The following is a 16,830-nucleotide window of genomic DNA, read 5'->3' on the forward strand; positions in this document are numbered from 1 at the left end:
AACATGAAATTGTCTAAAAAGTAATTATTTTAGCCTGTACAACATAGTGATATTCTATCAAAAAGAAAAGGCATGTATTTCAACAATAACATAATTAAATCTTCTTTAAGTTTCACACTATTTTCCAAAGTTATTAATATGATACCAGCTACATGCTATCCAGTTATAAAGATAAAAATTACATACTCTGAGTTGCATTTTAAGTCAATTTGCTTTCAATGGGCTTCTTGGTGGAACAATTCTGAAGTTCAGTCTTTTAGACCTATAGACCCTGGGCAAACCTAAGTATTGAGAGTTCATTGACAATAATATTTGGAGGCTCAAAGAATTTTTGAAGGAAGCACATTTTCTTTTTTACTACATTCAGAAAATTAATTTTTCCTAGCAGTTTGAAATTAAGAAAGAAAAATAAAAACCTTCATATTGTCAGGTCCTGATGGCATAAACCTATCATCCTAGCTACTCAGGAGGTTGAGATCTGAAGATTGTGGTTCAAAGCCAACCCAGGCAGGAAAATCCATAAGACTCTTATCTCCAATTAACCATCAAAAAATGTGAAGTGGCACTCAGTCGGGAAGTGTTCTCAAAGTAATGGAGCACTAGCCTTCAACAAAAGAACTCAGGAAAGTCCCAAGTGTAGCTTAGTGGTAGAGTGGTCGCCCAGCCTGCATGAAGCTTTAGGTTCAATTCCTCAGTACTACATACACAGAAAAAGGCAGAAGTGGCTTTGTGGCTCAAATGGCAGAGCACTATTCTTGAGATAGCTCAAGGACTGTACCCAGGCCTTGAGTTCAAGCCCCAGGACTGGGGAAAAAAAGAGCTCAGGGAGAATGCCTAAGCCCCAAGTTCAAGCCCCACAACCAACCACTGTCCCCTTCCCCCCAAAAGCCCACAAAATATTTAAATTAATATTGCTCACTAGTTTACAAAAGAAATACCTAAGTTGAATTAGCCATGTCGTTCATAATCTATTTACCATTTAGAGATAAGCTGCCCTTCCAAATTATGCATGAGCTGAAAAAGTAAAATTTCCTGTTTGTAATAAAATCCAAACCCAGACCTGGTGGCTTATGCTTGTTAATGCTAGGTATTTGGCAAGCTTTGAATGGGAAGATAATAGTTCAAGGATGGTTTGTGGCAAAAAAGTTCATGAGACCCTTTCTCAATTCACACCTGGACTCAGTGTCATTCCAAGCTGTATGAGATTAGGAGAACCAATTCAACAAGGATACTAACCAGATAATATGTTGGAAATTAACTTTACACCTTAAGGGGAGACTGAGGGAGGAAACTAAGAGAAATATGTATGGGGTAACAGTGTTCAACAAGAAATGTACCCACTACCTAACATATGTAACTGTTACCCCTCTGTACATAACCTTGACAATAAAATTAAATTTTAAAAATATAAAAAAATACTGAGAGAATCCCAGTTTTAGGCCAGCTGGGGCATAGAAGTTTGCCAGCAGAAGAGAAGATTGGCTCAGCGGCTGCTTGCCTGTGAATCAGGCAGTGATGGGGAGTCTCCAGTAGGCCCAGGCATGGGCTTGTTCAGGAAATGGCCCTTATGGTAAAAATAATCAGTGAAAAATAGGGCTGGAGGCATTAACTTAGTGATATTGCCAGCTCTGAATTTAAACTGTACAATTTTGTTGCTTTCTAATGAGCCAAAATTGTAAGTAAGAAAAATCAGTGGCCTGATTCACAAATTCATTTTTCTGCCTAATTGAATCAATTTAAAATAACAATTATAATTTAAAAAATTGTTTAGCATGTTAAGAGTAGGACATGTCACACAAAGATTTCACATGTTTTATCATATTAAACAAAAATCCAATCCACAAAAGATCTATCAAATTTACTGATATGCTTAAAATCTATTTGTTGTTTACAAGTATTTTTTTTCTTTAAGTTTCAGAGAAAAACTATCCATGTTGGTCTTAGGACTTGAACTCCCGTCCTGGGTGCTGTCCCTGAGCTTTTCTTTAGGTCAAAGTTAGCACTCTATCATTTAACCCACAGGTCCACTAATGGCTTTTTAGTAGCTAATTGGGGAGAGAAATCTCAGCTTCTTCTGCCAAAGCTGGTCTCAGAAATGAAATCCCTGACCTCAGCCTTCTGAGTATCAAGAATTTCAAGCATGAACTGCTGGCACCAGCTCAAAGTATTCCTTCAAATTTTTCATTTAAAAAAATCTCTGGATTGACTATGAAACACAATATCTATGATAATGAAACAAGTTTTCAGATGTCTGTTTTATATCCTTGACAGTCTTGTTTACTATGATTTGTTTTAAGCTAATATCTGTGGTCATTCTTGCTACTGATAATCATGAGATTAATAATATTTCCACTGTAAATCAATTGTGCAAAACAAATTTTGAATATTAGAATTATGTGGTATGTAAGTAATAGCAAAATAGTAAATGAAGCATAAATTGTTGGTAAATTTTTTATTTTTTTGCCAGTCCTGGGGCTTGAACTAAGAGCCTGAATATTGTCCTTGTGCTTTCCCAAGTGTAGAGCTCTACCTCTTGAGCCACAGCACCACTTCTGACTTTTTCTGTATATTTGGTACTGAGGAATCAAACCCAGGGCTTCATGCATGCTAGGAAAGCACTACACCACTAGGCCACACTTCCTATCCCCTAAGGAAGGATAAACTGCATATACTATTTCTAGTCAAAGTGGCTGGAAGTAACTATTTTTCTTTTTGTTAAAAAAATAGAGCCAGGCAGGGCTGGGAGTTTTTAGTAATATTTACAGTCCCTAATTTTTCAAGGAATTTAAAAAGAAAATTATGTTATCGGAGTATATAATCACAAAATTTATGTATTTTTGTAATGTCAGTCCATTTGGATTTGCATGAATGTTCATAGACTCAGAAGAACACATTAAGTTCTATACTTATTTATACTTATTTGTTTGCTCAAATAATTTTAAACATTAGTATACTCAAAGAATGTTGAATATTAGTATAAAATCAGATCCTTAGATTCCTACAATATACTTGTAAAGTGATTGTTCATATATATATATATATATATATATATCATTATCCATGGAAGTATCTGTAAATCAGCTCTCCCAAAACAAGGCAAAGTTATTTTTTGGTTTGGGGGGGTTTTTCTTTGGTCAGTCATGGGGCTTGAACTCTGGGCCTAAGTGCTGTTCCTGAGCTCTTTAGCTCATGGCTAGTACTCTAACACTTCAGCAACAGAACCACTATTTTTTTTTGCCAGTCCTGGGCTTGGGCTCAGGGCTTGAGCACTGTCTTTGGACTTTCTCAAGGCTAGCACTCTACCACTTGAGCCTCAGCACCACTTCCAGCTTTTTGCTATGTATGTGGGGTACCAAGGAATCGAACCTGAGTCTTTGTGCATTCTAAGCAAGCACTCTACCTCTAGGCCAAACTCCCGGCCCCAGCACCACTATTTTTGATTGTTACTTGGAGATAAGAGTCTCACAGTCTTTTGTGGCAGGGCTGCCTTTGAATTGTGATCCTCAGGTCTCAAACTCCTGAGTAGCTAGGATTAAAGGCGTGAGCCACCAGTGTCCAACTACAATTCCTTGTTATGTGACCATTGGCAAACTACCTTATGTGTGTTTTAATTTGCTCCCCTTCCAAGATATAGGGATGATAATTGCTATTTGTACCTACTTCACCATATTAATGTAAAGTCTAAATATATAAAACATGTAACCACACTTAAAATAATGGTTGGCCATTCTTGTTGGGGTAAGGTGGTATCTTAGGGTTGTTTTTATTTGCATTTCCTTTATGATCGAGGATGATGAACATTTTCTCATATGCTTTTCTGCCATTTTAATCTCTTCTTTTGATAACTCTCTCTTTAGTTCCCTTGCCCATTCCGTGAATGGTTTGTTGGGTTTGGGGAGGGGGATTAGTTTCTTGAGTTCCCTGTAGATACTGGATATTAAGAATTTGTCTGATGTATTATTGGTAAATATCTTTTGCCAGTTGTTTGGCTGTCTCTCTACTTTTGCAACTATGCTTTTATCTGTGGAGAAACTTTTTATTTTTAGGTAGTCCCATTTATCGAGTCTCTCTCCAATCGTTGTGACCCCGGGATTCTGTTCAGTTATCTTTTGCCTGTGTCTCTGAGGTCCAGTGTCTCTCCTACTCTATCATGTAGGAGTTTCACAGTTTCTGGTCTGACATTGAGGTCTTTGATCCACTCTGAGTTAATGCTTGTGCATGGTGAAAGGCTAGGATCAATTTTTAGTTTTCTGCATGTGGCTGCCAAGTTTTGCCAGTAGCAATTATTGAATAGACTGTGTTTTTTCCACTGTATATCTTTGGCTCCTTTATCAAATACAAGTTGACTATAGGTATGTGGTTCTATTTATAGGTCTTCTATTCTGTTCCACTGATCTTCTGGTCTGTTTTGGTGCAAATACTATGAGGTTTTTTGTTATTATGGCTCTATAGTAGAGTTTGAAGTCTGGTAGTGTAATACCACCAGCATTGCTCTTTTTGCCTGGAATTGTTTTGGCTATTCTAGGTCTTTTCTTGATCCATATGAACCTTTGGATTGTATCTTCTATTACAGTAAAGAATGTCTTTGGGATTTTGATGGGGATTGCATTGAATTTGTATATCAATTTGTCAGTATAGCCATTTTCACTGTGTTGGTTCTGACTAGCCATGAGCATGGAATGTCTTTCAATTTCCTAGTGTGCTCTTTAATTACAGTTGCTGGCAGTGTTGTGGGATTGTAAACTAGTTCAGCCACTCTGGAAAGGAGTGTGGAGGTTTCTTAAAGAACTGAAAATTGACCTTCCCTACGATCCCACCATACCACTTCTGGGCATCTACCCTGAACATCATAACCCAAGATATGATAAGAACACCTGCTCAGCTATGTTTATCTCTGCACTATTCACAATAGCCAGGTGATGGAAACAATCTAGATGCCCTACTGCATATGAATGAATACAGAACATGTGAGATTTACATATATATATACATATATATATATATATATATACACACACACACACACACACACAATGGAATTCTACATAGCCAACAGACAAGATAAAATAATGGCATTTGCAGGGAAGTGGATGAATCTAGAGTGAATCATGTTGAGTGAGACAAGTCAAGACCAAAGGAACAAAAGGCGCATGGTATCCTTAATATGTGGCTATTAGATCTAAACAGTGCAAGAGCAAGGACACAAGATTTGCATTCCTAATGCTATGGATATGGTATTGGAAATATAAACATAACTATATAGACATAAAAACCTATGACTCTATAGACACAATGTTCTATTTTATAAATTAATATGTATCAATGATATACAAACCCTTAGCCTAATTTTGATTATGTTCTAAAAACTGTGCCAGTGATTGTATACAGAGATTCCCTTCTTGAACACTTGTTTTTTGAACATTCCATTTGAAATATGATGTAAAAATCCATGTTAATAAATTCTTTAATAAAAAATGGTTGGCATGACATAGTGTATATTAGCTGATGTTTTCCAGCATCTGTATAGAAATGCAAAGTAAGAGACAATGTCATGGTCAAGAGCTATCCATGGAGAGAAGTATATTCCTCTATGCAGGTTCTTCTATGAGCATTTTTATTAGTAACAATACCAAGGTTGTCACAATATTAGAATCATTTACAAGTGTAAGTATCAAGAGAGCATCTGTTCACCTTTGATCTTGGCACCACAAAAGAAAGATTGGAAGCCTGGTGGGAGTTTGAGAGAGAAGCTTATTTTAATATCAAAGTTGTCTTGATTTGTACTTCATAGAATGTTTACATGTAGACTATTTAGTATTTACTTTTCAGTGCAAGTGTCTACACACCACATGTAATCAGCCAGTGATCTTCTATCTCTAATGGGATATATGCTAGGCACTCTATATACAGTGATCCCCCACATGTCACTGGAGCTAGGTACCAGAGACTCCCGGGATAGATGAAAATCTGCAAAATGGCAATAAGTGAACTTGATAGAGCAAGAGATGATTGTCACCTGTCACGGGGGTCTCTGGAATGTAACTCCTGCTGTACGTGAGGGATCAACATTTATGTATTAAAAAATTTATTCAGTGAAGCCGAAGAAGTTGAACCACAATATAGCAAGGGATGACTATTGGTATCATTAAAATGAATAAACCTAAGGATTCTGTGTTTGTTAAACTCGTGGACTGTTTCCCAGTACACACAAAGATTGATATAATCTTCAATTCTAAAAGTAGAAACAATATTATAGGTTATAAGGAAATGTGGGGGTTTTGTTGCTGTTGTTATATAGCCAGAAACTAGTTTGGGAATATTTCTTTCTTTTTTTAAAATAATTTTTCTTTTATTGTAATTAGTAAAAGGGTTACATGATATTTGCCAGATAGAAGGTGCATTAATTCACATACATTGATACCCTTTCACATGTCTTGGTACCCATTTCCCTCCCCCCCCCACACCCCCTACCCGTCTTGGTTTTCCCCCCTTCCCTATCAAATTTCAAATATCCAAATACAAATAAATTCAATATATCAGATAATTCTATACCATATTTAAAGCTGCTTTTAGTTCTGGATCAGATTTCTTTTTGACCAGTCCTAGGCTTGAGCTCAGGGCCTGAGCATTGTCCTTGGACTTTCTCAAGGCTAGCACTCTACCACTTGAGCCTCAGCACCACTTCTGGCTTTTTTCTGCGTATGTGGTACTGAGGAATTGAATCCAGGTCTTCGTGCATGCTAGGCAAGCACTATACCAATAGGCCAAACTCCTGGCCTGGATCAGATTTCTTTAGTGTTGGCACAGCTGTTAGTATTTGTAGTTAATAACTAATATAGCCATAATATATATTGGAATTTGCAATATGATCATTAGTAATTCAAGACTTCATTCTTTAGTTGAATTACTGGCTATTGGAATATTCTGAAGAAAATGTTTATAAAATAGCTGAAGGGTATGCAAGTTTAATCCATAGCCGACATTTTGGTGTCTTATACCACATTGTTTTGCATTTGTTGGAAAATTTTTAATGTCAATGAACCATAGCTTTTTTTCTGAAATAAGTTTAAGTCAGAAAAAGATGATTTGGCTGTTTACCAATGCCATCTGATTAGCAGTGTTCCTTGTGTGGTTGAGCATCTGGCAATTAATGAATTGATAGGAAATGGTCACCAGGCAGTGGCATTAGCATGTGAACATCTGGTATTAAAATTAGTCAACACAGAGGTGCTTTTGGCTGATAACTGAAATTCACCGAGAATCACTATGTGAATCAGTTTTCTAATCACATTAAGGAATGATAAAGCTATTATTATATTTTAGAACATGAGATGGAGATACTTTCTGTCAAAATTGAGGGCTGTTTGTATTTGTGTTTATTTCCTTCTTTGGCCAGGTTGGTGGCAGAGATCCAAACTTATGACATCATTGAAAATTCATGCATTTTCCCATTGAATACACCCACATGAGGCCATTTATGTCCTTTGAGAATATATTATTGCTGATCCCTGTAATCTGTCACTCCTGTCCACGACAAGTTGATCACACAGAAAAAGTGAGAGGTCTTTTGTCTGAGATGCACATAGGTTACATGTAGCATGCACTTGTAAGTGTGAATTCCTTCATGGTTCCACATTCTAGGTCTCTTGTCTAGCTAACCTCAATTCTTATGTGTATTACTATAATTATAATTACTTATAATTCAACATTTATATCATGTCTTCTGCATCTCTGCACAAAGACATTCTCAATATTGATGGTATATTCCTTGACTGATAAATTATATACTTAAATATATAAATATATATATATTTACATATAAATATGTAACTATGCTCAGAAACCATGCCAAGGCCACTAGTTCGAGCCCTACAGCTGAAAAAAACAAACATGAAAGGACCACCCTGAATTTTTGAATCATAGCTCTTATTCTCTCTACATGTACAATATAGTTTGAAACAATTTAATGGGATACATGTCTTTCTTGAAAATTTGTAATATATCACAAAAGAAAGGCAGTGATCTGATAGAGAATGGTTGGATATGTAGTAATTAATACCTTTTCCTATAGTGACTTCCATTTAAAGGTAAACCTTGAGTTATATATGTGAGAATTTGAAGGTAATTTTATGAATTGCACTGAATCATAGGGATTTGATGTGTGAAATTTGGAATTCTCCTTTATCCACTGCTTTGAATCTTCACTTCTGCAGTGTTTCACAGGAGCTACAGCTGTTTTTGATGGGATGCAAATGAAATACATGAAGAGTAACAGTGTAGTAAAAGTCATAAATGCCATATAAAATGAAGTCATCAATGAGTAAAAATGATTGAGGTTTAAGATTTGCAATTTTCCTTTTTAAAAACCCTCATTGATTTGTGGCAAATACTGTTAACCCTGTATTTGGCAAGTGGTGAGGACATTATCACTTGTGTTCTCATTTGTAATAAAGCAGATCAACTTGCTGTGAAATTTTAACTAGGGCTGAGACACAACAGTAGCCACTTAATGAACCAAAACACATTGCAGTTTAGCAGCTAAATAGATACATTATATGAATAGATGCATATACTGATTGCAGAACTGAAAAACCGACCTGTTTACTTGAAGACATTGTTCAAAGAACTACCATTATTTGGGGAGAAATTAAACATTCTCATTGCACACGTTAAAAATTCCTATACAATTCCAAATCGATAAAGAACATTGGGCTCATCTAACATGGTTTACATGGTGAAAAAATTCTGACCTCAATATGCCTTAGGAAAATAATAACAGTGAACTGAAACTTGATTGGATTAGGAAATATAGGCTACGAAATCTTAAGGCAGAAATATTGCCTCGTCAAAAGGTTACTGTCACTCTTAATATTCACCATCAAAATCATGTTTTCAAAAAATATTTTATTGATTTATACAATAAGCTATTGAAAATTGGAAATAAGGAATATGAGAATAAATTATTCAAGTTCATATTATCTAATCATATGCTAATTTTGAATGTACTGGAAAAATCACTTATTATTACATATATGTAAATTTTCTTCTAACCTTCTTTTTTCATATATTTTTATTGTAATTAATAGAAGGGTTATATTATATTCACCAGATAGAAGGTACATTACTCCACAAACATTGAATCTAACCTTTTGAGAAAAGGAACTTTCCTTGGGTAAGACCAATAATCATAGTCACCTAGTTTCTCTTGCTTTTCAAAATCATCAATTATAACAATCCTCAACATTCTTTTTCACTCTTGTTTCTTAGCAGTCATAGGCTTTGAACTCTGGACACTGTGCTTGCTAAGCAGTTGCTCTGTGTCTTGGGCCATAACACCCACTGAGTTTCTACTCCTATTGTAACATGATGTGCTGTTGGACGAATGATTCCCATTTACCACTATACTTTGATTTTGTTCTTCATATCTATTTTTTCTTTGCCAGTCCTGAGCCATGAACTCAGGGTCTGAGCACTGTCCTTGGGTTTTCTCAAGGCTAGAGCTCTACCACTTGAGCAACAGCACCACTTCCAGCTTTTTTTCTATGTATGTGTTACTGAGGAATCGAATCTGGGTCTTCATGCATGCTAGGCAATCACTCTACCACTAGGCTAAACTCCCAGTCCCCTTCATATCTATTTTTATACAAAAACTACTGGATTTTATCCCTGTCCTTTCTTTTAGTGGCCCATAAGCAATAGAGAAATGTAGTTCATTTAGTCTTATACTTTTTGCAGCAAAGTTTTAATGAAGATACTGAATATTTTCTACCTTCTAAACATGAAATTAATGACATTTCAAAATGGTGAATTGCCAAAAAAGATTAAGGAGATAAAAGTATGTTAATTGTTGTGTATATGCTTATGTTTGCATACACATATACTATATAGAGTATATATTTCCAACTATGATAGCTTAGTTTGAATGTTATAAAGTGATGACCTTTGGGTCTCTTCCAAAGTAAAATGATATATGGTAAGAAGAATAAATTGATCTTACCATATATCTCCACACCATCCTTCCAAAAAAGTAAAACTGTTAGGGAAAAATAATCCATTTCCTTTGATCAGTTTATATAGTTCTTTTGAATATGAATAACTTCCAATTTTATAACTAGAGATTTTCTTGTGTAGTAAATATAAATTAAATATATCTGCATATCACTCTGTATTAAAACATTTTTTCAAGACATAACAATAGCTATGAAGGCTTTATATATAGTATGCACTTACTATTATACTTAACTAACACATTACTGCCAATATACACAAAGTCTCTTGTATCAGTAAAGTTATTGTATGCTAATGAAATATTAAGCAGTAAATGCAAAACATAATTAGAGACACAGTACATTGATGAGCATTCTAATGTGGCTATAATAAATGACCAAAACCATAAGGTATTAAAATAAGATGTGTACAATGTGATAATTATGTGGGTTACGGTGATACATTAATCTCATTAGACTAAAGGCAAGAGTCAGGCAAAGCTATATTCCTTTCATTGGATTCCCAAAAAAAAGTATTTCCTTGTTTTTCCACCTTCTGCAACTCCCCACATTTCCTGGCTCATGGTCCTCCTTCCCACCTTCAACATTCACAATGCTGAATCACCAATATATCTTCTGACATTTAATTTAACGAATTTATTGGGGTTGAATTAAGTGTTTGTAGAATGAACAATTTTGTTTTAAAATTTATTGCATATGTGCATAAACACTGCAATTTAATTGTTTTATGTTCAGATTCACACAATGATCCAGATTTATTTATTCATCAATTTGTGTTACATACACATATGAAATAACTCCATAAATATATGGAGAGCAATAGAAGGTCATAGGGAAGCATTAAATCATTCAGTGTTCATTATTTAGAACTATTAAATTTAAATCAATAGTAAAGAATATTTGTGTCATATAAATATCAAAAGATTTCCTGGTTGAATTTAATCTGAGTTCCTAAGTTCAGATAAATTGAAAATTACATCAGTTCCATGACTTTTGCCTGTGCAGCAAAGATAAACATGTAACCAGTGCTAACATTTGTGAGATTTTTTATTTCTTTCAAGTTTTTGCATTTGAGATATCTCCTTTATCTGATAAAATATCATACTTCAGGTCTTGATATCAAGCTTACATCAGTCTAAGCGCCTGCAGTAACAATAATCTTCATTCTACACTTATTCCGATAATGACTTGAGTATTCTAAGGAAGAAACTACAAACTACTCTTCTCAAGCCTCCTAGATGTATTCTGTATAGGTTTTTTGTTTGCTGTACATGGGGATTGAACAGGGCGTTGGCAATGTCCCTGTGCTCTTTTGCTCAAGACTAGCATTCTACCACTTTGAGCCACAGCACCATTTCTGGTTTTCTGGTGGTTAATTGGAGATAAGAGTCACATGGGGGCTGGGAGTTTGGCCTAGTGGTAGAGTGCTTGCCTAGCATGCACCAAGACCCGGGTTCAATTCCTCGGTACCACATACATAGAAAAAAGCCGGAAGTGGTGCTGAGGCTCAAGTGGTAGAGCCCTAGCCTTGAGAAAGTCCAAGGACAGTGCTCAGGCCCTGAGCTCAAGCCCAATACTGGCAAAAAAAAAAAAAGAGTCACACGGACTTTCCCTACCTGGCTTGACTTTGAACTATAATCCTCAAATCTCAGCCTCCTGAGTAGTTAGGATTACAGCCACTAACGCCTGGTTTATTTTCTCATTTTTTTAATTCTTCACTTAAGTGTTACAATGCTCAATTAATTTCACAAGAGCTGAAACTCTGTTTATGTCTAGTGACACATATTTCCTTGAACTTTTCCTATGAAATACTGAGGAATTAGACACTTTCAAAGTAAGTGAGAAATCAAATGCCACATCAAAACTATCATGAAAAAATCTTACATATGTACATGGCATCTCCATTTGTGTTTCCTTTATATCAGGAACGGATCCCAGAGAGTCCTTCTCCAGCTCCCTCTCTGGAAGAAAGTCATCGCCCTCGGAGTCAGGCCTCCTCTCACCCAAGTAGCAGTGTGTCCAGCTCTCCCTCTCAGCTGGATCATCATTCTGAGAGAATGGGTAAGTAAGTATGTTGCCTGAAGCCAATAATTGGAAAATATTCCACATTAGGCCATATATCTAGAGAGACAGAAACTGAAGGTTAGCCAAGTGCTGGTAGCTCATGCCTGCAGTCCTAGCCCAACATGAGGCTGAGAGCTGAGGATCACTGTAAAGCCAGTCCAGGAAGGAAAATCCATGAGACTCATCTCCATGGAAGTAGAGCTGAGACTCATGTGGTAGAGTGCTAGCCACAAGTACACAAAAAACCTCAAGAACTGCACCCAGACTTTGTGTTCAAGTGCTAGGACTCCCCCTGCTCTCTCTCTCCCTCCCTCCCACACTTTCTCTCTCTCTCTCTCTCTCTCTCTCTCTCTCTCTCTCTCTCTCTCTCTCTCTCTCTCTCTTCTCTCTCTCTCTCCCTCCCTCCCCCCTCTCTCTTTGTCACACACACACACACACACGAAAGTGGAAGATGAGAAGATGAGGCAACATTTCCTTAATATATGCGGATTTTAGAAGCATTCAGTTTTCATGACTGAAGCAATATGATCAATAAATTGAAGCAAACCTTCAGAAATATTTCTTCAATGCCTCCTGTAAATGTATCACTAGATCTTATGGGAATAATTCCAGGAATGGTGTGTGTTAAACAAATACATTGATGTGTAACTTCTAGTGGTATATCATATATTTCTAAGATTTTTCAATTGGTAATTTAAGAATGCATAGAATGGAATATATATATATACTAAGTCCCAGACTCAACTATTTGGAACCTGGTATTGACTATTTTTAATTGTCTCAAAAGTCTAATGCTGAGGCCGAGATTGTGGCCTAGCGGTAGAGTGTTTGTCTAGCATCCATGAAGCCCTGGGTTCAATTCCTCGGTACCACATACACAGAAAAAGTCAGAAGTTGTTCTCTGACTCAAGTGGCAGAGCTCTAGCTTTGAGGAAATCTCAAGGACAGTTCCCAGGCCCTGAGTTCAAGCCCTAGGACTGGCAAAAAAAAGGTCTAATGTCATAGACACTATTCCAGAAAATTGGATAAATTGGCCTGTCACATCCTCAAATCTAGGAATAAGTCTAGTATTAAATGGGTAGACCCACTTATTTAAGCATTGTGTTGGGGATATTTTTTGCTGATTCGATGAAAATAATTACCATACTACCTAGAAGATTATCTCAAAATATGCGGGAAATATAGTTTAGACATTTGACATATTAGAGATAAACAAGGTGATCTCATTTGTCTTTGTGTGGTTTTCTTTTGGTTGCTTATTACCACCTGCTATCTGTTCTTACTTAGGTGAATAGAATTTAAGCATATAAATGATGATTGATCTGTTGACATAGGAAAGTCATTGATCTTCTAAAATTACACAATATAATTGTTTTTGGTTGATAGTGGGACTTGAAGTCCGGGCCTAGGCATTGTTCCTGAGCTCTTCAGCTCAAGGTTATCTCCCTATCGCTTGAGCCACAGCGTCACTTCTGGTTTTCTGATGGTTAATTGGAGACAAGAGCCTCGTGGATTTTTAGTGCCTGGGCTGGCTTTGTGCCATGATCCTCAGATCTCAGTCTCCTGAGTAACTAGGATTACAGACATGAGCCACCTCTCCTGGCCACAATATAAATTTCTATTTGTCCTTTTCCTTTATTCAATTGATTTTTGCTTTACCTTTAACAGAATATATGCTAGATCTTAACAACAGTTTGTGACAGTACTTGCTTTTGTCATCCCAAAATATTTTGAGGAGAGAAGAATTTAAAGAACTAAGAAAAGTGCTGTGTTATAGATTTGTTCTAAAAATGAATAATGACAATTCATCATGTACGAACATTCATCCAAGTCACACTTAGCATGTCAGTCTTAAATATTACTTTGCGGTCTCCAGTTTCCTAGTAAACTCAGAAATTATTAAATCTAGTTTTATACTATAATAATCAGAGGGCTGTTACAAATATGGATTCCCATGCCATACACTCAGAGTCTTATTTAATGTAAAATACTAGGTAACAGCATTCTTTGTTTTTCATTATCATCTCAGATGTGTAGCCAGGGAGTTCAGGTTGAAACTCAAAGCCCTTAGAGATTAAATTTAATTCTTGGAAGAGGTAACAGGGAACTTTTAGCTTTGTTCTATGAAGATAAACTAGTTGATTGTTGCAACCTATGATACAATTGATTTAAGAAAGTCTAAGTAAGATAAACATTGTTAAGGAACAAAGAAATTAAAGTTCCACTGGACTCTGTTGACTAATAGCCTGTAATGCTAGCTACTCAGAAGGCTGAGATGTGAAGATCCTGGTTTGAGCTAGACTGGTAAGAGTCTGTGACACTCATTATCTCCAAGTTGCCATCAGAAAGCCAGAAGTGGACCTATGGCTGAAGTGGTAGAGCATTAGCCTTAAGTTAAAACACCTAAGGAACAGTGTTCAGGCTCTGAGTTGAAGCCCCAATACTGGGGGTAGTGGAGAGAGAGAGAGAGAGAGAGAGAGAGAGAGAGAGAGAGAGAGAGAGAGAGAGAGAGAGAGAGAGAGAGAGAGAGAGAGAGAGAGAGAGAGAGACAGAGACAGAGAGAGACAGAGAGACAGAGACACAGAGAGAGAGAGACAGAGACACAGAGAGAGAGACACAGAGAGAGACAGAGAGAGAGACAGAGAGACAGAGAGAGAGACAGAGAGAGAGAGAGAGAGCGCTGAAGTACTTACACTGTAGCAATAACATTTGTATGGGTGATAGTGGGGAAGAATAAAATAGGGAGGAAATAGAGGAAGAGGGAAAGAACAGAGAAGAAAAAGAGAGGATTGGAGAGGGTGAGAATGGAATTATTTATGTAGAAAAATATATTTCATAGCTACAGCTTATACTTAGAAGTAAAATCAAATACTTCCAAAATTATGTAATACGGTAGGAAAAATTATTGTCAAATAATTATCAGTGGATCAGTCCTTTAATCTTAGCTACTCAGGACACTAAAATGTGGAGGATCAAGATTCAAAGCCATCCCAAGCAGAAAAGTCTGGGAAACCCATCAGTAATTAACCAGCCAAAAGCTGGACTAAAGATGTTGCTCAAGTGGTAGAACACCAACCAGGAACAAGTAAAACACAAACCACTAGGTTCAATGTGGCAGAATTGGCAATGTGTAAATATATCTACATCTCTCTCTCTATATATATATATATGTACACATATATATGTTTATGATATATATGCTTTAATTATTAGCAATAGTAAGTTGTTTGTATAAGCACATTCTAGATCTGTCTTAAGTTATCTACAAGTGAGCAGGTTTGATGGTTGACAAGCCAAGTATTATGGTTCAATACTGTAATCACTGTACTCAAGAGGCAAATCAGGAGAATTGAGATTTCAATACTATCTTGGACTACATAAATTCTGTATTAGAAAAAAGAAGAAAATATGACTTGAGTGATTGTGTCTTATTTCAGAGCAGTATATATTTTAATAAAATATGACTAGAGAGGATGGAATCACAAACTCTAAAAATTGGCATAAGAAAGCTAGTTTTACCTCTTTCAATGATTTCCTCTTTCAATGGAGAATGATAATAATTACCAGAAAGTTATATTTCAATCTGGTAGTCTTTACATATATGCTATTATTAAAAACTTCCACAGTGAGTTAAGTGTGTAAATATTTTAGACTGTACTACTAAGTAAAAAACAACCTTTTTCAAAGGTTTTGGAAATATTTTATTAATCATGGATGCAACACTAATCTGAATATGAATTTTGAAAGAGTAATCATTGTACATGTTTTAAAGATGGTAAGTTGGCACCTGAGTACAATATAATTTTACTTTTAAATTCACATAATTAACAATCTTATTGATTTTTAATTACATATTTATAGTATTTTCTTTTTTCATGATTAGGAGATTTAATATTTTATTTCTTACTTTTCTGCAAACCTGTTGTTTCACTGTATAAAAACAGCAACAACAAATGCAGTGCTTTATAAAATGGAGCTAGAATTCTTTTTTATTGTAATGTATAGTGGGATTACAGTTATAGTCACCAGATAATAGATGCATTACTTCTCATACACTGATATCCCTTCTCATGTTTTTGTACCCATTTACCTCCCCTCACCCCTTCGAATCATCTTGTTTCACTCCCCTTCCCTTTCCTATTTCAAATACACACAAGAGCTTTATAATGTGTGATTGTTGTTCTTAATGTACTATGTTATTTCTCTTCTCTTTTGTTGCCCTTTGGTTAATCTCATATTGTTACAGTATCTGACTTTGATACCTGACATATTGTTTTTTTCATTTTTTATTGTAATTAATAAAAGGGTTACATGATATTTGCCATATAGAAGGTGCATTAATTCACATACATTGCTACCCTTTCACATGTCTTGGTACCTTTTACCCTCCCCCCACCCCCCACCCCGTCTTGGTTTTCCCCCCTTCCCTATCAAATTTCAAATAATCAAATACAAATAAATTCAATACATCAGAAAACAGAGTGAGGTACTGTAACAATATGAGATAACCAAGGGACAGCAAAGGGGATGAGAGATAACATAGTACATTAAGGACAACAATCATTCGTTATATGGCTTGTGTTTCAATATCCTGGAGGTCCTTTCAATTAGCTTCATACTATATGGCCTTATGTATCAAGGTTTTGCTCTATTGCAGATCTCTGCTAGTAGAGCCCAAGGTTTCTACTGGTTATGACAAATGAGGGAAACTATTGAGCCTAAGTTCCTTTGAGTCTGGCTTACTTCACTTAATATGATT

The 16,830-nt window shown here is 35.9% G+C and overlaps 1 protein-coding gene across 1 annotated transcript in view; it reads left to right on the top strand.

Moving 5' to 3' along the window:
• Positions 1-16,830, top strand: part of Dach2 (dachshund family transcription factor 2) — a 477,574-nt gene that overhangs the window by 413,065 nt on the left and 47,679 nt on the right. The window contains exon 7 of the mRNA XM_090327134.1: positions 11,933-12,068. Within this exon, the coding sequence (XP_090183260.1) occupies positions 11,933-12,068 (136 nt within the window). The remainder of the gene's footprint in view (positions 1-11,932; positions 12,069-16,830) is intronic.

Source organism: Megascapheus bottae, chromosome X (genome assembly GCF_031878675.1).
Source record: "Megascapheus bottae isolate mThoBot1 chromosome X, mThoBot2.hap1, whole genome shotgun sequence".
Lineage (NCBI taxonomy): Eukaryota > Metazoa > Chordata > Mammalia > Rodentia > Geomyidae > Megascapheus > Megascapheus bottae.